Raw genomic sequence first — 26,373 nt, forward strand, 5'->3', positions numbered from 1 at the left:
ATGGGTTAAGCTCCCACGACCATCCTTCCCCAACCTTCAAATCACTAAGTATAGTGTTGCAGGCCTATAATCCCATGAAATGATAGAGGCAAGAAAACCAGGAGTTCAAAACTAGCCTTAAATATGTAAAAAATGCAAGGCTGACTTGGGCTAAATGAAAACTCCATCAAAAAAAGAAGCAGCTAGGGTTGTACCTGAATTGGTAGGGCGCTTATCTACCAACCACAAAGCTCTGAGTTAGATTAACAGTACTGTATAAAATCAGTGTAATGGCACACCAAGTGGAAACTTCTAGTTCTTTAGAAAGTTAGCTATGCCAAATGATGGTTTGCTGAGGCACACGGGTGAAAAGATGTCTTTTTTTTTTTTTTTTTTTTTTTTTTTTTTTGAGACAGGGTTTCTCTGTGTAGCCCTGGCTGTCCTGGAACTCACTCTGTAGACCAGGCTGACCTCAAACTCAGAAATCCGCCTGCCTCTGCCTCCCAGGTGCTGGGATTAAAGGCGTGTGCCACCACTGCCCGGCTGAAAGGATGTCTTGCTAAAGCAAACACATTAAAAAAAAAAGACTGTTTTCCTGAAGCAGACACAAGTGAAAAGATGTTTGTTGGATATAGCAGACACGTGTAAGGACTCTTGGTAAAGGAGTATAAATGTGACCCCACAGACAGTGGGAGGAGAGGAGCACTGAGCTTTGGTTTGCTCTGCCTCGCTAGTCTTTGCTAAAGACACATGTATTTGTTTGCATTGTTGAGCTTACCTTGTGGTAACACTGCCATTGAGAGAAATTACCCAAAGAACTGCTTGTGCCTTTAATCCCAGCACTCGGGAGGCAGAGACAGGCGGATTTCTGAGTTCGAGGCCAGCCTGCTCTACAAAGTGAGCTCCAGGACAGCCAGGGCTACACAGAGAAACCCTGTCTCGAAAAACCAAAACCAAAAACAAAAAAAGAGTAGGTTGCAAAAAATTTATGCCTACATGCCTGTAATTACAGTACTCAGGAGATATAGTTCAAAAAGTAAAGATTTCAAGTTCAAGACCAGCCTAAACGACATCAGACCCTGTTTCAAAACAGTAAAGGTCCCATGAGGTGACTCAGAGAGTAAAAGTCCTTGCCAAGCTATTGTGCAAGCCTGTAACCTAAGTTCGATCCCAAGAACCCACATAAAGGCGAAAGAGAACCAGCTCTACAAAACTGTCCTCTGATCTTCACTTTCTGTCGTAGTGTGTGTCTCTGTGTGCCTGCGTGCGCACTGAGGAAAGAAAATACCGTGGCCAGTAAGTGATTGGAAAGATACGCAGGCTAGAAAAAAGAAGCCTTAGTATGGGTCTTCTGCAGGCCAGGTGTCCGACGCCTTGTCTCCTTTCATTGATTCCTGGGGTTAGTATGGGAACACCAGGCCTAAGCCATCACAGCATTATCATGCCAAAATGCTCCTGCACAAACAGGCTTTCTGCTCGAAAAGGGCAACACTGGACACAGTGGCCGCGTTGCTAAGCAACCGACTCAGGCAACAGAACGGAATCGCCGCGGTACGCCCCTTCCGCTGGCAGGAAGTGACGCACAGATTAGGTGGGCCGAACTAAGGGGGGGGGAAATCACAGCCTCTCTGGGGCGGGGCCTACTGTGGGGCGGGCCCAGTGGGGGCGTGGCACGCTGCCCTGGGGGCCGGGGCGGACCGGGGTGCGCCGGGGAGGGGCGCTGCTGTCCGGCGTAGTCTGTACTCCTGTTCAGCCGCTGTCCTCCCGGGAACCTTGGGGATGTGAATTCCCGGATTCCAGGGACCGCAGTTGAGCCAGCTTCGCCAGTCCTGTACCATTTGCTGAGGAGCAGGATCTCGCGGACAGGTCCGAGAGCAGGTCAGGATCGGACTAGGTAACTCTTAACGCGCGAGCTGGTTCCGGCCAAAGCCGCCTGCGTTCGATCGCCCGGAGCTAGTGGGGGCCAGGAGCGGGTCCCGCCTCCACTTGCAGCGCACTGCTAAGGTCGGCCCCGCCTGAGCTCCCAGAGTAGCAGAGCACAGGGCCTGGCACCCTCAAGCGTGCGCAACTTGGCCAAACAAATCTCTGCTCCGTCGTGTCTGTTCCCTGGAGGGCGCTGTGGTGACCCGGAGCGACAGGGGTTGACCTACCAGAGGGACTTTGTGCTCCGGTGGACATGTTCCTTAAACCCTAACGCTCTTTGGGCCCCGTGGGTTTAGTATCAGTGAGAATCAGTTCATGTTCTTCAAGTTCAGGCCCAAGGCAGTGAGGTGGGTACGGTCAGGAGTGGTTGGTGATGGGGGTTGTCTTCATATTCCACCCTCACAGTTCTAATGTTCTTTTAAGGCCACCACCGCCTCCTGCTGCCTTGAACTGGAAGCAATCTTCCTGCCTCATTACACCGAGCTGTTTCTTATGTACTGGCGTTTTTCTTACTCCTTCCATTGCCTCCTTGTATTCCTTATCTGTTGCTTTATAACAAACAAGAAGTTTATTGGTTTATCCTAGCAATCTTTATCCTAGGTGTGGTGGTGGATTTCTGTAATCCCAGAAGTAGAGGCTGAGACATATGAATTTGGAGTTTGAGATAAGCCTGGGCTACAATATGCGGTCTTCCCCAAATGCACAAAATAAAACAACCTTTATTAGTCAACATTTTCTGTGGGTAGGGAATCAGAAGTAGTCTACCTGGGTGATGATGGCCCAGTATCTCTCACCAAGTTGGGGGATCCAAATCCAAGATAGTGGACTCAAAAGACCAGTGGCAGGAGTCCTCATTGTTTTCTGTTGGTATCTGCCTTCCTTCAGAAGGAGTTATCTGTAAGGGAAGTGGGGCAATAGAGAGTGATAGAAACCACTGTCATTATGACCCAGTATGGGAAGTCTAACTCCCCCCTCCACATTCTTTTTGTATTACTAGGTACATAGGAGGTGGGTACAGCAGAGCTTATGAAATGTGTGTGTGCATGCAAGTGTGAGTGCAGGTGTAGTGTGTCAAGGACAATGACCTGTAGGGGCTCTCCCTCCTCTATATGGGTTCCAGAGAATCCTCTTGTCATGAGTCTTCCAGTGCTGGAATTTTGTGTCACCATCCCAGAACCCTACTAACCGACCTAGCACCCCAGCTCCCTACCTCCCCAGCTCCCCAACTCTCTTTTGGGAATGGAGTTTTTTGAGACAAGTTTTGCTTTTATCCCTGGCTGGCCTGGAACTCATAGACCAGGCTGGCCTCAAACCAGAGGTGAGCCTCTTTGCTCTTTCAAGTACTAGGGTCTCAGATATATGCTACCAAGTCCAGCTTTTGAATGTTATGTTTTTTTTTTAGAATTTATGTGTATAACTGTTTTGCCTGGGAGAGAGAGAGAGAGAGAAAGAGAGAGAGAGAGAGAATGTGTATGCACACACCATGAGAATGCTTGGTGTCCAGGGTGTTGGATCCTCCAGAACTGGAGTTACAGATGGTTGTGAGCCACCTTGTGAGTGCTGGGGACTGAACCTGTAAACCAACTTGCCAGCCCCTTGTGATTATATTTTAAAATCCTGCTACTAGCCGGGCGTGGTGGCGCACGCCTTTAATCCCAGCACTCGGGAGGCGGAGGCAGGCTGATTTCCGAGTTCGAGGCCAGCCTGGTCTACAAAGTGAGTTCCAGGACAGCCAGGGCTACACAGAGAAACCCTGTCTCGAAAAACCAAAAAAATAAATAAATAAATAAATAAAATCCTGCTACTGACATGCCTGTGGGCAAAGGGTGCCTACTCCCTGTAATTACAGCACAAGTTTCCACATTGCATTCACATGAGCTTTAGCTTTGTGAGAATGACTGGGGCTTTTCCCAGGGAAGGGAAGCATTCAGCACCCCAGGATGACGTTGAACACTTGGAAGAGCAGACTTCCCTGTAGAAAATGGAACTAGGTAACCGGGCGTGGTGGCGCACACCTTACCTGGAGACAGAGGCAGGCGGATTTCTGAGTTCAAGGCCATCCTGGTCTACCAAGTGAGTTCCAGGACAGCCAGGGCTATACAGAGAAACCCTGTCTCGAAAAACAAAAAAGGAAAAAGAAAATGGAACTAGGACTGGCTTGATGGCTCGGCAGTGAAGAGCACTGACTGCTATTCCAAAGGTCTTGAGTTCAGTTCTCAGCAACCACTTGGTGGCTCACAACCATCTGTAATGGGATCGATCCCTCTTCTGGGGTGTCTGAGGAGAGCAACAGTGTACTTACATATAAATGAAATAAGTAAATCTTTAAAGAAAGAAAGAAAGAAAGAAAGAAAGAGAGAGAGACAAAGAAAATGGAACTAGTCTTACAGAGAAAAGCATGGTCATAGGTGTTGTCATCTAACTGACGTCACCTGATCCTGTAAGGTTTCTCTAATGAACATACATGTTAGTAAATAGCCCATGTGTGCTTATGAGCACATGTGCTAGTGAATAGCTCTCCCGAGAGAGGCTGATGACCTCATTAAGGACATTTATTCAGTTCGTACCTCAGTCTATTTTCTGCCAGCTACCACTCACTCTGCTTTGTCCTTGGGGGACGGGGCGTGATGGGGGATGGGGAAGCAAGGACAATTGTGTGCTCTTACTGTTTCTGGAACTCTCTGTGGAGAGGACCCAGAGCAGTGTGATAGGCAACTAAGCCACAATGCTGTAAAGCATCATAGGAAATGTCCCAGTAGATTTTGGGCACATCTGGGCTTTTACAGATACAGTAGGAGCAAGTAGAGGGGGAAGGGCAGATGAAGGGACAGGTGCAGAGCCGCAGTATGATGGGACATGGGAAGGATGACACTAGACAGACAGACAGGACCAAGGATGGAAAGGCCTGATGTTATCCAGGGTGTTGACTTTGTTCCAAAGTGGTGATGAGTCATTTTTGGAATTGTAAAAGGAGTAACATGACCAGCAGATATTTTGGAAACATTTGAGGAAGCTCCAGGATTCACTGTGGTCTCTGGGAGGCGCCTGCTCCGAGGGCTGCTGAGACAGCTCAGCAGGTAAGCGCAGCTGTCACCAAGCCTGGTGAGCTGACTTTGATCCCTAGATCCCACTAGGAGATTGAGGAGAGAACCAACTCCTGCAAGCTGTCATGACTTCCACACGTGATCTTTCTATGTCAAGTGTGAATCCATACACTATACACACACATCAAATAAAATGAAATAAAGAGGCGGAACCAGATTGACAGGTTAGATGAAATAGAATCTACAGGGCTTATTAAGTGTTCCAAAATTTACCATGGATTTCACTCAAAATTGATCTTCAAACCAAGCATATGTGCTTGGTGTGATGTGTTTCTAATCTCCTTTGTAAACTCCTTCTTGGAGTTTAAGTTGTCATGTGTAACACACACGGGAAATGCTGAATTCTACCTAATAACCAGAAAGTTGATGCCGACAGTTGGTGTGACTCATCTTTGGAGTACAGTGTACTATAGAATGTTCAGAGGTTGGGCATGTGGGAGAAGTGTGCTGGCTCCTCACAGGTTATCTGTTGACTTTAGTCTTGGTAGTTAGTTCACAGAGCTGGTGTTCTCTGCTTTTGTGAATGTATAGATATGTACATTATAAAAGTCTTTTAAAAAATGATAAAGCAGTCAGGCGCGGGCCTATAATCTTATCATTGGGGAGGTAGAGATATGAGTTTGAGGTCAGTCTCAGCTACATAGCAAACTGAAGGCTAGCCTAGGATATGAGACCTTGTGGAAGAAAACAAAACCCAGGAAACAACAAAAGAAGATAAGTATGGCCGGGCGTGGTGGCGCACGCCTTTAATCCCAGAGGCAAAAGATCAGTAAATTGAGCCAATGCTTTAAGCAAATGAATGCAAAATTAGTTATAATTTATCTTAATAGTTTCCCTACTAAATACAGGAATGAAAAGGAATAATACTGATTGATGGGGGAATTGCAGGAAAGAAGTCTGATCTAGACTTTAGGGAAAAGTTTATTCCTTGGGCTAATCAAGGACTTACCTGAGGCTGTTTTTCATCCAAGCATCAGGTCTGTGTGTGCTGGGAAACTTTGGGTTTCAATCAGGGAACCATGACCTTAAAATTTGTCTCCCTTGGAGAACTGGCTGAGGCTCTGCCCTTGTTGTGAGATTGTGCTTTGTGAAGAGAGTCAATGGTGGCTCCCTGTAAACAACTGAACACTAACTATCTTTGTCTCATATCTGCTTGGCTCAGCTAGAAAGCCGGGTGCTGCCTGGCTGGTTTTTGTGGGTGTCTCTCTCAAGCATCTCCTATTGGAATGCAGTTAGAGTAGAGGGAGTAGTCCTGGAGGTGGCAAAGCCACACAGTGTAAAAGACATCCTTTGTTCTTTCGTTTGCTGCTTTTGTAACCTTGGTTATCCTGGAACTGAGTTTGAGGCCAGTTATTATTATTATTATTATATGTAAGTACACTGTAGCTGTCTTCAGATACCCCAGAGGAGGTAGGACGTCATTATGGACGGTTGTGAGCCACCATGTGGTTGCTGGAATTTGAACTCAGGACCTTTGGAAAAGCAGTCGGTGTTCTTACCCTTACCCGCTGAGCCATCTCTCCAGCTCCTTGAGGCCAGTCTTGAATTCAGAAATCCACCTGTCCCCAATTTCTGAGATTACAGGTGTGTACAGCCACATCCAGCTTGTTCTTGATTTTTTGTTTGTTTGTTTTGTTAGCTTTATCTTTTGTTTGTTTTTTCAGATAGGGTTTCTCTGTTTAACAGTCCTGGCTATCATGGAACTTGTTTTGTAGACCAGTCTGCCAGTCTGGCCTTGAACACACAGAGATCGGCCTGCCTCTGCCTCTGCCTCTGCTGGGAATCAAGGTGTATACCACCATGTCTAACTTCCATCTTGTTTTTTAAGAGCCTTTGCTTTTTTTTTTTTTTTTTTGGTTTTTGGAGACAGGGTTTCTCTGTGTAGCCCTGGCTGTCCTGGAACTCACTCTGTAGAGCAGGCTGGCCTCGAACTCAGAAATACACCTGCCTCTGCTTCCCAAGTGCTAGGATAAAAGGCATGCAACACCACCGCCCAGCTGAGCCTTTGCTATTTATAGCCCAGGCTGAATCAAATCCCTATGATCATGTGTGTGTGTTGGGGTCTTTCAATTCCTGATGTTTACCATCGTGTCCAGATGGTAAATACATTTTTTATTTATTTTTGTGTATACTGTTAGGCTCTAGAATAAGGAGATGAATTATCTTGCTCATGTTTTTTGTTCAAAGACTTGTACCTTATAATCTTGTGCCCATTATGATTTCAATGATATTTGAGTGTCCACTGTGTGTATGTGGCTTATGGGATACTGTAGATGTCTTTCTGCCCTAAAACAGCTATTGATATGGCAGAAGATGAGTGTACACAGGATGCTTTGAGTGGAAGGTGTGCCACAGTAATAGAATGCTAGCCTAGCATGTGCAAGGCCCTGAGTTCCGTGTGTGTGTGTGTGTGTGTGTGTGTGTCTGTGTGTCCTCTCTCTCTCTCTCTCCTTCCCTCCTTCCCTCCCTCCCTCTTCCCTTCTTCTCTCCCTCTCATTTTAAAAGAAATATACTAGGCATATTATATTTCTGGAGTAGGATGAGATTAACCATAGTCAATAGAGTCAAACCAAACTGACTTTATTCTCCTTAAGCTGAAAGTTGAATGACATGGAGGGTGTAGATCCAGACTCTGTGCGTGTGAGAGAGCATGTGTGTATGTATGTGTGAGAGAGAGAGCATGTGTGTATGTATGTGTGAGAGCATGTGTGTGTGAGAGCATGTATGTGTGTGTGAGAGCGTGCATGTGTGTGTGAGAGAGAGAGAGCATGTGTGTGTGTGTGTGAGTGAGCTTGTGTGTGGTGTATGTGTGTCCCTTTACTTTTATAGATCAGTAAAATTGCCATTGCCATTTGTTCTGCTGACCTGGGATTTCAAACCTTCCATAAGTATGAAGCAAACAGAACCAGATTCGTTTGTTTTTTTTTTTGGTTTTTTTTTTTTTGGTTTTTCGAGACAGGGTTTCTCTGTATAGCCCTGGCTGTCCTGGAACTCACTTTGTAGACCAGGCTGGCCTCGAACTCAGAAATCCGCCTGCCTCTGCCTCCCAAGTGCTGGGATTAAAGGCGTGCGCCACCACCGCCCGGCAGATTCGTTATTTTATTTTCAGTTGTCAGCGACGTAGAAGCTCAGAGCACTTGGGGAAAGGGGAAGCATATTTTATTTCTTTTCTGCACCTCCCATGTTTATGAGCTGAAGGAGCTATTGCACAATTTTATTGTTCTGCCTCACAATCAACCTTTTTACTCAGGTCATGATAGCGTGTGTTCGTGGACAGGCGTGGCAGCCTCAGGAACTTGACTGGAAGAGTGAACACTGTAGTTTTCTGATAGTCCACGGTGCCAGGGTATGATCAGCTTCAAAAGCCGTCATAGGAACAATCTTGCTGCAGAGCAACCGGGTTTTGTTTGCCCACTTACATGATGGATAGCAGAGCCTCAGGTTGGGAGGCTGCTTATTAGATGCTTGCCTGGCGTGAACACAGCACTGGTTTCCACCCCTAATTCCCAGTACCTCAATATGTATGTGTATACATATCTATATATTGTCTTCTGCGCATATGTGTATGTTTGTACGTGTTCATGAGTGTGCATTGGGAGGCTAAATGGAAATCAGGTATCTTTCTCAGGTCCCACGCTTTTGAGATTGACTTGTGTTATGCACGTGAGTGCTTTTTTGTGTGTATCTGCGCACTGCATGAGCCCCTGGTGCCCTTGGCGGTGAGAAGAGTGTTGGAGCCCCTGGACCCGGACTTACAGATGGTTATGAGCTGTCTGTCGTGCATGTGCTGGGAATGGACCTTGCATCCTCTGGAAGAGCAGCAGCAAATGCTCCTTATTAACTGGTAAAACAATCCTTTGTTTCCATGTAACTGTAGCACTTGTTGAAATGAAGGCAACTTTGCATCTGAGGGAGGCTGGTGTGCTTCTTCATTTTTACTGTGAAATTGAGGTTGCGCTGAGGTCACGTGCCTTTACTCCCAGTGCTTGGGAGGTGGAGGCAGGAGCCTTTCTGTGACCTCAAGGCCAACTTGAGCTACTTAGTGAGTTGGAGGCCAGACAGGGATGCACGGTAAGATCCTGGCTCAAAAAAATTTTTTTAAATTAAAAATAAAGATTGAGGTATAGTATCACACACCTTTAATCCCAGCAGTCAGGAGTCAGAGGTAAGCAGATCCCTGAGAGTTTGAGGCCAGCCTGGTCTACAGTGAATTACAGGACAGCCTGGGTGATGTAGAGACTGTAGTTAGTTTGTAGGTAGTTTGAATATTCAACACTCCAAAACAGCGCATCTTCAGAACTCGCTGGGTTACATGATATTTTGACTTTGTAAATGCTGTATCTATATTTGCATAAATGCATAATAAAAATGCTAGAAGTATGTTTAGAGCCATCTAAGAAATTATAGAAATGTAGTCCTAATGTAGAACTAGGATTCTTTTTTTGTTTTGTTTTTTTGTTTTTTGAGACAGGGTTTCTCTGTATAGCCCTGGCTGTCCTGGAACTCACTCTGTAGACCAGGCTGGCCTTGAACTCAGAAATCCGCCTGCCTCTGCCTCCCGAGTGCTGGGATTAAAGGCGTGCGCCACCACGCCCGGCTTGAACACGTCTTTGAACCAGTCTCATAGTGCCTGTTTGCAAATCTGAGTGAAAAACGAGCTGGCTGGCTTTGGCTTTGTTCCTCTTGAGGCCTTTAATAACCATCTTTATTTGTGGATGTCTGAGTGGAGTCCACCAAGAAAGTCCTTAGGGATTTATTTTATGGGTGCCATAAAGGAATTTCTCAGCAGTCTTTCATTTTCAAAGACTTTCCTTTCCAAGCTAAACCTGCATTCACCCTTTTTGGCAGCAGGGAATTAAGTGCTTAGTGATGAAGGCACGACTGTCCCTTCCCTGTTTAAGCTGTCACCAGGTTCCAGTCTGGATGAACTGTGGTCTTCATCTTTGCTCTCAGCACTGAGAATTTTGGGGGCCCCATTGCTGATGAGTCAGGCTGTATTGTTTTTCTCCACTCTGAAAACGGAAGTAACTGCAGAGGGTGGCTTTCAAGAAGCCAGTAATTATTTGGGAATAAAGAGTTGCAGCAGGCCAGTGGCTTGGCAATTCTTAGACTATGTCCCTGAGTTATTGAAAAGCCCCTCCATTAATGATATCCTTCCATCCACAAGCAAAGCAAAACAAAAGGCTACTGTCTTTGGAGCAAAACAGCCTCATAGGAGAGGGCTTAGAGGCATTGGCTGAGGCGCCCAGGGCAGCTGCTGCTTCCTCCTGAACTCGGGTGAACCTCTGACTCCACCTCTTGTGAAGGGTTCCCTTTACTTTTTAAAATTATGTTCTGTTTGGAACTAATTATGCAATCAAAAGATATTGTAAAAACAGCCTAGTGTTTTCTTGACTTCCCTGTACCTCGGTGGTAATGTCTCACACACACGAAACTGGGCATCTTGCCTTCTGCAGGAAGTCGTTTGTTGTACAGCCTCTGAGACTTTATCTCATCAGCCCGCCAGCCTCACACCCTGGTCTGTGTGCGTGCCTGACTGCGTAAAGCATCACTGCAGGTGGTGCTGATGTGCCCAGCCTCTACATCAGGATGCCAGTCTGTACCCTCAGGACAGAGACATTCCCTGTCTATTTCACCCACCCTTACGCCTGGCAGAAAAGGAAGACTTGTCACTGGCCATTACTCTGCTGCAGTGAACAGTGGAGCCCTGTAGTTTGCTCTTAGAAACTCAGCCCAGGCAGCGTTTCTGGGAGGAACAAATGTTGAACATCATTCGTTGTCTTTTAGTGAGGGAGAAGAAAGGCGGCCTTTTTTTATCTTGTCTGGCTCAGGTGCATTTTAGGGATAAACAACATTATTTTACTTGCTTTAGGCCTTGAGTCTTGCCCAGTGCTTAGTTCTTTAGTTTTTCTCTCAGAACAGAAACTTGAAAAGAAAGATCACAGGGGCTGGAGAGATGGCTCAGCGGTTAGGAGAACTGACTGTTCTTCCAAAAGTCCTGAGTTCAAATCCCAGCAACCACATGGTGGCTCATAACCATCCATAATGAGATCTGATGCCCTCTTCTGGTGCAGCTGAAGACAGCTACAGTGTACTTACATATAATAAATAAATAAATCTTTAAAAAGAGAAAAAAGGAAGATCACAGTGGGGCTGGAGAGAGGGCTCAGTGATGAAGAACACTTGTTGCTCTTGCAGAGGACCCGGGTTCAGTTCCTAGCACCCACATGGCAGCTCACCACCATTGTAACTCCAGTTCCAGGGCATCCAATGCTGCCTTCTAGCTGTTGTAGGCATCAAGCAAACAGGCCTACAGATGTGTATATCATTCATATAGCCAAAATACTTGTATATGTAAATTTTGTAAATATATATATTTAAAAAAATAACATCTTCCACAAAGTATTTATCTTTTTACTTTTTACAGTCACAGCATCTCTAGGCAGATCTCTGTGAGTTCAAGACCAGTCTGGTTCACAAAGTGAGTTCCAGGACAGCCAGAGCTACATAGTGAGACCCTGTCTCTAAAAACAAACAAACAAACAAACAAACAAGTAGAACAGTTGTTGCTCTTTGCAGAGATCCCAGGTTCAGTTCCCAGAACTCACATGGCAGCTCACAACTGTCTATAACTCTAGTTCCAAAGACTTGGATACCCTTTTCTGATCTCAGTGCTCCATGGTATACATCCGTCCATTCAGACAGACAACACTCAGTGCTTACGTGTAGAGGGAGCATATGCACCATGGTGCACAGATGGAGGTCCGAAAACCAAGGTTTGGGAAGTCTGTTTTTCCTTCCACTTCCCAGGATCCAGCTCAGCTCTCCGGGGATGCTGAAGGAAGTGCCGTTACCCACTGGGCCATTCCACCCACCCTTGAAGTCCTTTTCCTTTATTGTTGAATACCTCCCAAGGTTTCTGTCTACTACCTCCTTTCCATGGGAAACCTTAAAGTTTCCAAAGACATCCCAGGTAGAATTTAATCTCTCTCTTTTGTGAGTCATTTGTTATAGACTCCAATATAAAAACAGCCCTGTGGGGCTGGTGAGATGGCTCAGCGGTTAAGAGCACCGACTGCTCTTCCAAAGGTCCTGAGTTCAAGTCCCAGAAACCACATGGTGGCTCACAACCATCCGTAACAAAATCTGATGCTCTCTTCTGGAGTGTCTGAAGACAGCTACAGTGTACTTACATATAACAAATAAATAAATTAAAAAAAAAAAAAAAACAGCCCTGTGAACTGTGAGGCGAGCCATTGTCTAGGATAAAGACTGTGGCTTTTGGGCATGGCCAGCAGGGAGCCATGGAGGGGCTGACAGCATGGCTAGTCCAGCAGAACTTAGAACCCCCGGGCTGATGTGTTTATATATACTGTGACTTACTTGTAATAGCAACTCAAAGATCCTTCAGTGCACATCAGAGCAAACTGCAGCTTCCACCGCATGCATTGCTCGGCCCTGAAAGGAAGAGACTGCCAATGCCTGTGAATACTTGGGTGGGCCTCATTATACTGAACAGAAAAACAACTTCAAAGTTCACATGCCGTGATCTACTTATGCAGTGTTCTCTGAAGACAATATTTAGAAATGGAGAGTTCAGCCGGGCTTGGTGGGTGTGCCTGCCTTTAATGGCAGTACTTGGAAGGGTCTGGAACTCAAGGTCACCCTTGACCATGCAGGCAGTTCCAGACTAGTCTAACTTGAGTACCTTTGTTGAGAGAGAGAGAGAGAGAGAGAGAGAGAGAGAGAGAGAGAGAGAGAGTTAGTTCAGCAAATAAAAGTGCCTGTCACACAAGCCTGGTGACTTGAGTCTAAACTATGCAAGCCATAGGAGGAGAGAACCCTTCTTTTTTTTCTTTTCTTGTTCTTGTTTTTCATGACAGGATTTCTCTCTGTAGCCCTGGCTGACCTTGAACTCAGAGATCCACCTGCCTAGGCATCCTGAGTGTGAGTCTGGCATTGAAGGCTCTCGCCAGTGCCGCCTGGCTCCTGTTTTGTTTTGGTTTTGGTTTTCTTTTCTCTTTTCTTTTCTTTTCTTTTCTTTTCTTTTCTTTTCTTTTCTTTTCCTTTCCTTTCTTTTCTTTTCTTTTTTTTTTTGATTTTTAATATTTTTATTACATATTTTCCTCAATTACATTTCCAATGCTATCCCAAAAGTCCCCCATAGCGCCCCCCCACTTCCCTACCTACCCATTCCCATTCTTTTGGCCCTGGCATTCCCCTATATTGGGGCATATAAAGTTTGCAAGTCCAATGGGCCTCTCTTTCCATTGATGGCCGACTAGGCCATCTTTCGATACATATGCAGCTAGAGACAAGAGCTCCGGGGTTCTGGTTAGTACATCATGTTGTTCCAACAATAGGGTTGCAGATCCCTTTAGCTCCTTGGGTACTTTCTCTAGCTTCTCCATTGGGAGCCCTGTGATACATCCAATAGCTGACTGTGAACATCCACTCCTGTGTTTGCTAGGCCCCGGCATCGTCTCACAAGAGACAGCTATATTTGGGTCCTTTCAGCAAAATCTTGCTAGTGTATGCAATGGTGTCAGCGTTTAGAAGCTGATTTCTTTCTTTTCTTTTTAATTAAAATTTGTAGGACTGGAGAAATGGCTTAGGGGTTCAAAGCACCAGCTGCTCTTCAGAAGATCCAGGTTTGATTCCCAGCGTCCACATGGCAGCTTACAGCCCCCTGTAGCTTCAGTTCTGAGGGATCCAGCACTGTCTGTCTTCTGGCCTCCAAGTGTATACGATACACACACTACAGGCAGACGAACACTCATCCACAAAAAACAAAGTTGTAAACTTTTAAAAATTATGTTTGTTGGGGCTGGAGAGATGGCTCAGCGGTGAAGAGCACTGACTGCTCTTCTAGAGGTCCTGAGTTCAAATCCCAGCAACCACATGGTGGCTCACAGCTATCTGTGATGGGATCCGATGCCCTCTTCTTGGGTGTCTGAAAACAACTACAGTGTACTCATATAAATAAAAAATAGATAAATCTTTTAAAAAAATTATGTGTTAAGTTTCAAATCTGGGACTAGTGGCTGAGGTGCCTATTTAACATATTAAATCGGACCTGGCCTCCAGGTTCTCCCAGCATCCCCCAGTCCCTACCTGTTGCATGATATGGCTAGCATACCCGCCTTCTACACTGCTCTCCAGCCCAGGGGCTGGGCTGCCCTCCCCCAAAAGGGTCTTCCCTGTGTAATGCAGCCATTTCAATTACCTACCCCTTTAGTACCTTTGGCCTCCTGGCTGCTGCACTCTGTTCCCCTCTGTCCTTCTCTTCCCCCCTCTCCCATAGGGTTCGTGGTCATGACCACTCTCGACGCTCCCAGATGTCTCTGCCCCTGGCTCTGCTCTCCCACATATCTGTAACCAACTTTCTCCTCCATCATACCTAAGAGTGGCTGTGTCCTTTCCTTTCCTTTTTAATTCCTTTTTTTTTTATCAGTGTGTATGGGGGTTTTGTTTTGTTTTGTTTGCCTGCGTGTATATTTGTGAACCACACACATGCAGGACCCAGGGAGGCCAGAAGAGGGCGCTGGATCCCCGGGAACCCGAGGCTTAGTTGTGAGCTGCCATGCAGGTGCTTGGAACTGAACTCGGTTCTCTCTCTCTGTCTCTCTCTCTCTGTCTCTCTCTCTCTCTGTCTCTCTCTCTAATTTTATTTAACAATCTAGGAAGTTTGTGGCCATCAGCAGTTCCAGTGCAATTGGGAATTGAAGAATTTCGTGGAGCTCAGTGGAGCTGTTAGTGTAGGGGACCTTGTAGGTAAAACACATGCACACTTTCGATAGCACATGTGAGGGACTCTTCTAAAATTGACCTCCTTGGTTTCATTCTCGGCAAACTGGCCTGGACCACCCCACGTGGCCTTTCTTGTCCCTGATGTTAGTGCGTGTTCTCTTTTCTTTTCTTTTCTTTTATTTTTTTTCTCTTTTAGAATTTTATTTATCTTTTACCCGTCCTGAGCTTTGGAGCTTGTATGCACAATGTAACTTTTAATTAATCTCTAATATCTTGGCCAGTCCCTGATTTACCTGGGCAACAAAGGCAGGTCCATTAGCTCGGGAAGATTTCTTTTAGGATCTTCTTGGCTATCACATTGGTCGTCTCAGTCCTTCAATGGAGAGGCTACTGCCATCAGTGTACCAGCTCGAATTTTCAGGCCAAGGCTGATCTGATCCTTCAGATCATTTTGAGTACCAGTTTCTTCTGTCAGAACGTCAGCGCAGGGATGAGTAGGTGAAGTCTTGGGCAGTAGGGTAGAGATTGAGGACAGCAGGTGGAGCAAAGGTCACTCGTTCTGTCAACAAAAAGCTCTGATGTGTCACAGGAGCGTTGGTCGTCATCCATCAGTCAGGGGGCTTTCAGATAATGCTTTTAAGAGTGTGGGATGCCACTACAGTTATTTGCTGTCCCAGAGTGAGCTTATTAGCATCCTTGACAAGCAGAGCTATGGCAGCAATAATTTACAGGCAAGAAAACCACCCGCTGGCAACAGGGTCTAACTTCTTGGATAGGTAAGCCACTGGCCTTTTTCAAAGTCCCAAAGTCTGAGCAAGGACTCCTCTGGCGACCCGTGATCTCTCTGGGAAAGAAGTTTTAAGTGAGCAGATGTCTCCCTCGCTGGTTAGCAGCTTAGGCAGGGGTCGCCCTCCAAGGGGTCTTTCGGGATTCCTGGGTGTCACGCAGATCTCGGTGGGACCTCCAAATGAAAGAACCTAGTGGGGAAACCCCCACTCAATTCCCGATTCGACGTGCACCCAAGAATCACGAACAGACGACCAACTTGATGTAAGAACACGAGGTAGTTTAATGGCGGAGCTCCGGGTCGAAACGTATCTCACGAAGGAGACAGTGGATTCGACCACATGGTGGAGCCATAATGGCGGAGCTCTGGGTTGAAACGTATCTCACGCAGGAGACAGTGGTTTTGACCATGTTCTCTTTTCACAATAAATTCATGACCACCAGAAGATACTGATTTCACATCCGTAGCATCAGGGCCTTAACAGCCACCATAGGTTTTCTCCTCTCCATCCATTATGTTCTTGTAAAACTCTATCTGAGCCCAGAGGAACTTTAGAAGTTTCCTGGCGAGATGGAGATTCGGTCTGCTATTAACTTGCGTCTGAAGGAAGTGCAAGAAGCAACTCATAAATGTTGTCTTCTGAGCCCCACATGCTCTGCTACATGTGCCTGCATTCAGACACACAACAATAATAAATGATAAATATGGGGGGTTTTGGTTTTGGTTTTTTTTTTTTTTTTTTGGTTTTTTTGAGACAGTGTTTCTCTGTGTAGCCCTGGCTGTCCTGGAACTCACTCTGTAGACCAGGCTGGCCTCGAACTCAGAAATTCGCCTGCCACTGCCTCCTGAGTGCTGGGATTAAAGGCGTGCGCTACCAACGCCCAGCTTAATGGTAAATAATTTTAAATTAATGTTTAAAATGTTAAAATGGGAATGTCACTGGGCAGGTATGTATTTGAAAGACTGTTTAGAAAGTTAAAGCTAAAATAAAGATTAAAAAAAAAAAATCAAACTATTGAAGTCCTGAGTTCAGTTCCCAGCACCCACACGGTGGCTCACAGCCATGTTTAATGGGGTCTGATGCCCTCCTCTGGTATGTCTGAGGACAGCGGCAGTGTGCTCATATACATAAAATAAATAAATATTTTAAAATATTTAAAAAAAAAATCAAACTATTAGAGACAAATTAGGAAATAATTTAGGCACACCTAAGGAAATAAAACAAGCATTGAAATGAAGAGGCTTAACCTTTTCCCACCTGCCTCAGCCCGGCTGAAGCCTCTGCCTCTGGTTATGCTCTCCCTCACGACCACCTCACAGTTAACCTCACAGCTTTACCATTCTGGGTGCGTGCTCATGCGTGTTCATGTGTGTTGGGGGGCGGGGGCGTGGAAAGCAGAGGCCAGCCTCTAGTGTTCTCCAGGAGCTGTCCTTCTTTTTGAAGGCCACGGCTAGGACCTGCTGCTCTCTATTCTGACTAGGCTGCCTCGCCAGTGAGCCTTGGCGCCCACCTGACTCCAGCTCCCTACCACAGGGTTACAAAGCTTGCTTAGCTTTTTAATTGCATCTGGAGGGCTTATACTTGACTGGCTAGCACTCTGCTGACTGACCTGCCTACCCAGCTTCCCCTCCCCTCCCCTCCTTTCTTCCTTCTGTGTTTTTCTACTTTAAGACAGTCTCTCATGAAGCTCACTTATGTAGCTCATGGAAATTCACTATAAAGAGAAATCTGTCCTTGAACTCACAGAGATCCCCCTGCCTCTGCTGCCTGTATGCTGGGAGTAAAGGCGTGTGCCACCACATGTGGCCTTTTCTTGTAGTTTTCAGACAGGGTTTGAGGTATTTAGTTAGCATAAACTCATTGTATTGACAAGAACAGCCTTGAACCTCTAGTGCTCCTGCCCAGTGCCTGCCGAGTGCTGGCATCACATGGGCCAGCCACGCCTGACTTCTCTCAGGAAATGTAGAAATGGAGGAACCGTCTCTACTGTCATTTTGTTCCATAATCTTTACTGTAGTGAATATGTAATCCTCTTTCCTTCTGTCTCACAAGGATTTATCGAAAAAGCTGCTTACCATATTTTTAGTGGCCTTCCTAATGCTTCTATGCCAAATGCCTTGCATAGTGCTTTAGTGTAATAACTGATGGGGAAGTGTCTAGGTAAATTTGTTGTTTTGTTTACAAGACAATATGCAAACCATTTGCTTTGTCTGTATTCCAAAGTCTTGACCCTCCCCCCTCAACACAGCACTCATGTCTCCTCTGCGGCACACTCACACTCAGCTCAGCCCCGATGGAGGCTGAGTAACATGGAATCCTGACTCTCTCTCTTTAAGAGGTCACAACAGGATTAAAACTACGGCTTGCAGCATGCTAAACATGTACCCTGTGTCTCTAAGCTACACCGCCAGTGTGCCTGTGAGCTGGTGCTTTCTCGTTCTCTCTCTGTCTCTGTCTCTGTCTCCCAGAATGCCTGAAGACTTCATTTACAAACTTGCTATGTAAAAAAGGATGGTGCTGATGCTGCGCTCCTGGTCACTGTCCCTCCACCCTTCAATTGCTGGGATTGCAGACATGCACTGTCTTGTCTGGGCCATGAACAACTGTTTATTTATATGTCTTTTTTAAGTTTATGTTTTGTTTTATTTTACTGCATATGGGTGTTTGGACTGCATGTGTGTCCGTGTCACACATGCATGCAGTGCCCATGGAGGCCAGGGCTATAATTGTGGGTCAGTGGAGACCACTGGGCTCCTGTACGGGAAACCCTCGCTTTGGTCTCTGGTCTCACAAATGATAACTCTCCAGCCCTGCATCCCTGTCCCACGCTTGCCTCTTGGTCCCAGGTTCTGGGTTTGCTGGGTTTCCAGGCCACCGTCACTTGGCCCGAGAGTCTAGTGAGAAGGTTCAGCTTTGGCCTGGGAACCTGGACATGGCCATCAGCAACAAGTGAGTGAGTCCCACTTTCTAGGCCTCAGTTTCCCATCTGTAAAGTGGGTGTAGCTGCTGACATGTCCCATCAACCTAAGGGGAAGGACAAAGCAGTTGGCCTGTGTCAGGGACTCTGAGGACTCCTTCAATGCCCGAGCAAAGTGAGGCCTACTTCCCCTCAGCCACACACACTGCACCAGTGCTTCCTATAGAAACTGATTTTCACATGAGAATAAACCCTGCAGGCAAGTGGAGGCACTGTCTTAGTGTTCCTCGCTGTATCGTCGTCATCACCCTGTGTCCACTCGTGCACAGACCACAGAGCATGTGGCTTGTGCAGCAAGGACCTTTACCACTGAGCCATTTCTACAACCATATTTATGATTTAAAAAAAAATTTTTTTAAGTGCTGGGCATTGAACCCCTGGTCTCTTGAATATTAGGCAAATATTCTGACATTGAGCCACAGCTACAAACTCCACACATTTTCTTTATTTCTTTGGTGTGTGTGTGTGTGGGGGGGGCTGTTCTGGAACTCACTCAGTAGACCAGGCTGAACTCAGACTCTAGAGCTCTACCTGCCTCTGCCTCCTGAGTGCTGGCATTGCAGGGTGAGCCATCACATTCCTCCCCGACCTCTCATTTTAGTATCTACAAACTTTTAAAGATTTAAAGTTTTACTTTATGTCTGTGAATGTTTTGTCTGAAAAAAAAAAAAAAAAAGATGTGTATGCCTGCTGGATCCTCTGGGACTGTGGTTATAGACAATTGTGAACCACTGTGTGGGACCAGAAATCAAACTTTGGTAAGCTACTTCTCTAGCCTGCATCTACGAATATATAGATTTGTAATGAGTCTATATTTTAATAGTGAATATATGATTACTGCAAACACCACAAATGGTCTTTTAATGGTTACCAGCACACTAGGAGTGGACCTCACACCTAATCTCAACACTCAGGAGGCAGAGGCAGGTGGATCTCTAAGTTTGAGCCCAGCCCGGTCTATATAATAGGCAGGCAGGGCTACATAGAAAGGCTCTTAAAAAAAAAAAAAAAGTGGGGGAGTATGGGGGTAGGGAAGGAGTAAGAATCAAAGAAAAGAAAGAAACCAGGCCCATCATGTACTACCATGCCTGATTGTGGTTGAGTTTTTTTAACTACATTGTGTGTGTGTGTTTGTGTACGTGTGCCACAGCACATGTGTGAAGGTCAGAGGACAAGTTGGCAAGAGCTGATTATTCTCCCTACTGTGTGAAGCCCAGGGATCAAACTCAGACTGTAAAGCTTGATAGCAAGGGTTTGCCCAGTGAGCCTCCTAACAACCCCTATTATGTTTTCTTTCGGAGGTTTTGTGTAGCCAGCTTCAGATCTGCTGTATAGGTGAGCATGGCTTTGAACTTGTGATGCTTTTGCCTCTGCCTCCCCTGGATCCCAGGCATATGCTGCCATGCCCAGTGCATGTGGTGCTGGGCTGCGGAGCAAACTCGGGGATTCTTTTTTTTTTTTTTTTTTTTTTTCGAGACAGGGTTTCCCTGTGTAGCTCTGGCTGTCCTGGAACTCACTCTGTAGACCAGGCTGGCCTTCAACTCAGAAATCTGCCTGCCTCTGCCTCCCAAGTGCTGGGATTAAAGGCGTGTGCCACCATGCCTGGCCAAATGGCCAAACTCGGGGATTCTTGAGTCCAGGCAAACACCCTCTCAGTTCAGCTCCATGCTCGGCAGGCCTTTGATTACCGCAGGTTATTACAATGTGCCACAGGCTCAGAGACAACACTTCATTCTCAGCATGGGAAAAGCTAGGTGGTTAGCTGGTGATATGGAAGAGTCACTGTCATCTCAGGCACAGGGAGGCCCTGACGTTTTGCCAGTTTTAAATTCTACCTGTGGACAGGAGGCCTTTCTGCTCAGCTTCCTCCTCTGTTGCTTTGACTCCTCCTGCTGTTTCTACTTGAAAGCTTAGTCTTCTTCAAGGCAGGAAATGGCTCCCGAAACCCCTTCCCCAGACATTAACCCTCTGAGTGAATTTTTGAGTCAGGGTCTCACTTTGTTGAACAGGCTGGCTCCAAACTTCTGAGCTCTAGCATTCCCCTGCCTCAGCCTCCCACGTAGTTGGGACTTTTGCTGGATGCCTTGGAGTCTGCCAAAATACAATATTTTTATAATTTTCTAGTTTAACTGTCCTCCTTCTGTTAAGCCACTTATTCCTAATAAAAAGGCGTCAATAGTCCTAAAATAGAAAAAGAAAACTAAATAAGTAAACAAAATGTTACTTACCTAGGCATGGTAGTGAGTACCTGTTACCCCCAGCACTTGAAAGGCTGAGGCCGGCAGATCCCTGGGCTACACGCCAGCCAGGGCTACACAGAGGGACCAGTTCAAAACAATTCACAACTACATAGCATGTTCACATTTAATCTCTTTGGAGTTTATGCTGATTGACTGGGATTTTACTTTATTGAGGATTTTTATTTGATTTCTGTCAGGAGCACACATAGATAGCCTAGGTTAGCCTCAAACTCATTTAGTAGTGAGGATAACTTAAACCCCTTACCCTCCCCCTTCCTCCTACCAGGAGGCTATCAACACTGACTTTACTGAGAATTTTTTTAAAAGATTTATTTATTTATTTATTTATTTATTTCATGTATGTGAGTATACTGTCAGTGTCTTCAGCCACACCAGAAGAGGGCATTGGATCCCATTACAGATGGTTGTGAGCCACTATGTGATGTGTTTGCTGGGAACTGAATTCAGGACCTTTGGAAGAGCAGTCAGTGCCCTTAACTGCTGAGCCATCTTTCTAGCCCTTTACTGAGAATTTTTAAGCTAGTTTTTCTTGGTTTTTTCAAGACAGAGTTTCTCTGTGTAACAGCGCTGGCTATCTTGGAACTCCCTTTGTAGACCAGGCCAGCACCTACTTTAGCCCAGTAGCAGATGATTCTCTTTGAGAGTTTGAGGCCAGCCTGGTCTATATAATGATATCAGGCCAGTCAGTATTTTATAGTGAGACCCTGTCTGAAAACTACCACCTGCTCCAAAAGAAAAACAAAAGAGAAACAAACAAAAGGAAAAGAGGGGTCATGCTACAGCTCAGTTTGCGTGCTATGGCTAGTGTATGTAAGGTCTTGGGGTTCAGTCCCCAGAACCATTGTGTGTGCTTGCACACACACATATACACACAATTCACCAACAATAAAGTTAAGTATCTTGAGGAATGTACTTGGAGCAACAAAGTTTCCTGAGAATTGCCAAAAAGCAGGACTCAGACACAAGTTGGATGAGCTGATTCAAGGAAGGCCTCCTCCTCTTCCTCTGTGGGCCTCTCCTGGTTGGCAGTAAGGACGTGAGTCTCCACTGTGAAGTGCGGAGAGATGTATCCATTCTCTGACTGCATGAATGCTATTGGCTAAGTTAGTGGTGCCTAATGGGTATGGACAAACAAGGGCAGGCTCTGCACAGCCTTCTCCACCTAGCTGCTCCTGAGAGACCCTGGGACAACATTATTCATGGTCCTGACTCAGACCCCACCCTAGGGGGGCTATTAGATAATATGGGGCATTGCATCAGGTGGCTGTAGTGTGGATCACTGTAGCAGGACCTGCTGCAGTCATCTGACCTGAAATGCATTTACTGAAGCCTTTACAACCCTTAGGTCTGCCTGGGCTTTTGAAGACAAAGCCCCCAAGACCAGTGAGCAGATGCCCCAGCAGTTGGCCAGGATCGTCTATTGAACACCCTCTCAGGTACTCCACCCACCAGGTAGGTCTGGGAAATGTGAACCTTGAGGACAGATGGGCTGTGTTTCCAAACTCCTAGCACCCTGGCTGGCAGCCAATGTATGAAGATTTTTGTTGTATTTGAGACCGGGTCTGGTTCTGTAGCTAGTCTGGCCTTCTACAAAGATAGGCCCCCTGCTTCAGCCTCCCAAATGCCAGTATTGCAGGTATGAACCACCATGTAGGGCTTGGTGTATGAAGCTTGTCTACGCAGCATCAAAGATGCTCTGGCTTCTGACGGTGATGATGGCAGTCAAGCTGGGGCTGGGGCTTCCTGCCTAGAGTGTGAAGCTTCCAGAGCGCTAAAGACAGAATCCAAAATGTCAACACGCGGCTTCTCATTTGGTTCTCTTTGCTTTGCCAAAGACATGCGTCACGTGTCCCTTCCCTGTGTCCTTGGTGCCGCTGGCCGAAGCTCTGCTTTTCTCCAGGTCCTCTCCTTCCCTGTGGGCCCTGCTGTTGACCCGTGCCAGGTGCAGCTGCTGACTTTTCCCCTGGTAATCTTTCCGTGCAGCCCGCTGCCCCGCCCTGCCCGTCTCAGGTGCCCCAACTTAATGAGGTGCCAGGCCTGACTCAGTGTTTGATTTTCCTTGTGTCCAGCTCATTGCCTTTGATAGGAGTGCCTCTTCTGACCTTCAAGGAGAGAGCCCGCAGTACTCAGGAGCATGCACCGAGTTTTGTTTGCGATGGAAAGTATTCCATGGTACCACATGATTGTCACCCCTGAACAGTGGGGAGCGGGAGCATGAGGCCAGCCAGAGTTGCAGAGTAAGACCCGATCTCAAAACCAAACCAAACCATGGGGTGGAGAGGTTGCTCGGCTGTTAAGAAGTTGCTGTTCTTCCAAAGACCAAGGTTCAATTCCGAGTGCCCACACCTCAGCGCTCCACCTTACGCAACTCTATTATCCTAGCACTAGAATGAATCAGGATAAGGAGGTGAGGCCAGCCTGGACTACAGAAGACCCTGTTTCAGAACAAATAAACATTTTTATTGTCTTCTAAAGTAGATGTGCCTCTTTTACCAGTGAGGAAACTGAGGAACAGTCAAATCAGATCATTGTCTCAGGTCACATACCTTGGAGCAAGGCTGTGTCCCCAGAACCTGTTTTCACTCTAGATTTCGTTGGTGTGTTTGTTTTTCAAGACAAGGTTTCTCTCTGTAGCCCTGGCTGTTCCAGAACTCACTCTGTAGAGTAGGCTGTCCTTGAACTCTCAGAGATCAGCCTTCCTCTGCCTCCTGAGTGCTGGTATCAAAGATGTGTGCCACCACTGCCCAGCCCAGTATTTTTTTTTTTTTTTTGGTTTTTTTCGAGACAGGGTTTCTCTGTATAGCCCTGGCTGTCCTGGAACTCACATTGTAGACCAGGCTGGCCTCGAACTCAGAAATCCGCCTGCCTCTGCCTCCCGAGTGCTGGGATTAAAGGCGTGCGCCACCACGCCCGGCTCCAGCCCAGTATTAAAGTAATTAATATTATTTTAATATTATTTTAAATTGGCACTGAGGAGGCACAGGCAGGTGGATCTCTGAGTTCAAGGTAAACCTAGTTTTCTGTAGTGATTCCCATCCAGCCAAGACTAAATAGTAAGACCTTATCTCATGGGAAAAGTTTCATTAAAGTTGGAGTCTAGATCTTCAGATGTGGCGCGCAGCTTCTGCTACCCCACCTGAACTGGGAATGGCCACATCACCAGCCCCCACCCAGCTTCCCTTAAATCCATGGATAAAAGACACAGACACACACATTGTTCATTGTCAACCTGCCTTCTTGGCACAGTAGCTGGGCATCATTATTAAACTCCGAGCCAGTGTACCCTGGTCAATACTCTTAGCTCCACACCTCCCACCTGCCCTAGACTTTAGCTGCTCAGTTACATCTAGTCCCTTCCAAACACCCGGACTGCTCGCCTGGAGGAGCAGCCTGTGTGGCCACTCTGTTTTGAGATCTCACATGGCTGGTCAACTCTGTCTCTCCTTCCTTGCATCTTTTTGCTTGCCCCCAGGGCCCAGAAGTCCCTGCTTATTCCCTCTGCCCAGCAATTGGCCCATGGCCTCTTTACTAACAGATCAAGAACTAACTGGTGAACAGGACCTTAGCATCAGAGCCACCCCTACACTATGGGACAGACTTTTTCTGGGGAAACATCTATTCACCCCAGAAGTGGGTGAGTAAGTTTTTCTTGGTTACAAACAAGAAATGGGAGCAGAGAAGACTGAAAAGCAGCTGAAAGCTGCCCCTAAATCAGGCAGTGATACATGAAATCCCTGGCTCCGGAGAGTTCTCTCTGCACAGCTTGCAGGCAGCAGCAGGTCTGAGATTCTCCTAAGCACTTGGCTGGTCGCAGTCTCCTTCCCCAGGAGCTATTTACTCTTTCAGTAAAGCTTGGAAGGGCCCTTCCAGAACCTTGCAAGTTTCCACTTTGCCTTCCCATCCCTCCTAAAGAGAATGTTTCCATCAGAGCAATCTGCTTTCCGACAGATCTCTTGGTAGTCTATTTGTGAGGGTGTTGGCTTCATCAGCCTGGCATGCACCCCCTTTCCCATCTGCATGCCTGATTTAGGAGCAAGTGGGACCTGGCTAAGGAGGACACTAGCAGACCTTTTTTTTGTGTGAGGAAGCTGTGGTGTCTGGTCAGCTGGAGCTGAAGGATCAGCTGTGACTAACAAGAGACCAAAACCACTAAAGTAGAACCTTTGCTTACGGGGACAATTGATGCTGGTCAGCTGCAGCTGAGCAATTGGAGGGGATTAAGAGGAGACCAGCCTCGTTGAGGTAAAGTCTTCTGGAAAGTGTTACATCAGGGCCAACAATCAGAAGCTGTATTCCAGAGGCAGCCAAGGAAGGCTGTACCTTATGCTGGCACTACCGAGCTGAGCAGTGTAAGAGTCATTAAGGTGAAACCGGTTTTGAAGGCATGAAGAGGTCATGGAGAGCAGCTGAGGCTTGGCGCTGTGAGAGGCCAGGAGAGGCTGAGGCTTGGCGCTGTGAGAGGCCAGGAGAGGCTGAGGCTTGGCGCTGTGAGAGGCCAGGAGAGACGGCTGATGGAAGGTGCAGCCTCAGCAGCAGTTGAAGGCCCAGGATTGAAGGGATCATGCAGAGAGTTTGTTAGTGAAAGTGCAGCCCAGTTGCCACAGAAGACCCCAGCATTGTGGAGAAGCCGGGTGGAGTGGAGCCTGTCTGAGCTTAGAAGACAAGCTGTGTGTGCTGCAGAGTACTGAGCTGGAGATGTGACCCAAGCCCCTTGGAGGAGCCCAGAAGATGGTGAAAGAGCCCCAGACGCTGGACTTGAGTTAGTTACACTGTTACTTTGGTTTCACTGTGTTCAGATCATGATTTTGCCCTGCTGCTTCGCTGTTTTCGTTTGTTTGTTTGCTTGCTTGTTTTATTTCTTTCTGAGACGTTTCTTTGCAGCTTTGGCAGTCCTGAAACTCTGTAGACCAAACTGATTCTATTGGGATGATAAGTGAGTGTGCCGAACAGTGGTGGCACACGCCTTTAATCCCAGCACTCAGGAGGCAGAGGCAGAGGGAGGCGGATTTCTGAGTTCGAGGCTAGCCTGGTCTACACAGTGAGTTCCAGAACAGCCGGGGCTACACAGAGAAAGCTTGTCTCAAAACAAACAAACAAACAAACAAATCAACAAAACAAAACAACAAACCAAAAACAAGAAAAGGAAGGAAGAAAAAAAAGAGGCTGAGCAATCCATGAGGAGCAAGCCCGTGAGCAGCATCCTCCATGGCCTCTGCATCATCAGCTCCTGACTCCCTTCAGTGCCGGACCACGATGTGGAAGTGGAAGCTAACTAAGTAAGCCCTTGCCTCCCTATCTTGCTTTTGACCATGGTGTTTCATCACAGCAATGGTAACCCTGATTAAGACAGACATCATCTCAAAACAAAAAAACAGGACAGGACAGGACTGCTGAGATGGCCTGGGAAGTTAGATCTCCCGAATCCACAGAAGGTAGAAGAGAAGACCTGTCTCCACCGAGTTGTCCTCGGAGCTCCATGCTGTGGTGGGGATGCATTCAGACACGTACAATAATACTAATAATGTGTCTCCTGTTAGCAAAGGGCAGTGGGGTGGGGCGGATACAACTAATTTGCCTTGAGCAGCAGCTCA

General features: G+C 46.6%; 1 protein-coding gene across 4 annotated transcripts in view; it reads left to right on the forward strand.

The window, feature by feature from the left end:
- The first annotated feature begins 1,661 nt into the window (after positions 1-1,661).
- Fam234a (family with sequence similarity 234 member A) overlaps positions 1,662-26,373 on the forward strand; it is a 32,951-nt gene continuing 8,239 nt past the window's right edge. Inside the window, exons 1-2 of one of the 4 annotated variants that reach the window (XM_021149025.2) lie at positions 1,662-1,873; positions 22,128-22,234. Coding sequence is in view for 1 of the 4 variants with exons in the window: in XM_021149024.3 (XP_021004683.1) it covers position 26,058 (1 nt within the window). In the remaining 3 variants the exon portion in view is untranslated. Of the gene's footprint in view, positions 1,874-22,127; positions 22,235-23,768; positions 26,059-26,373 lie in introns of those variants that run through there. The other 3 variants (XM_021149026.2, XM_029471343.2, XM_021149024.3) reach the window with 3 other exon arrangements.

Source organism: Mus caroli, unplaced genomic scaffold (assembly GCF_978045245.1).
Source record: "Mus caroli unplaced genomic scaffold, Mus_caroli_1 scaffold_18, whole genome shotgun sequence".
Lineage (NCBI taxonomy): Eukaryota > Metazoa > Chordata > Mammalia > Rodentia > Muridae > Mus > Mus caroli.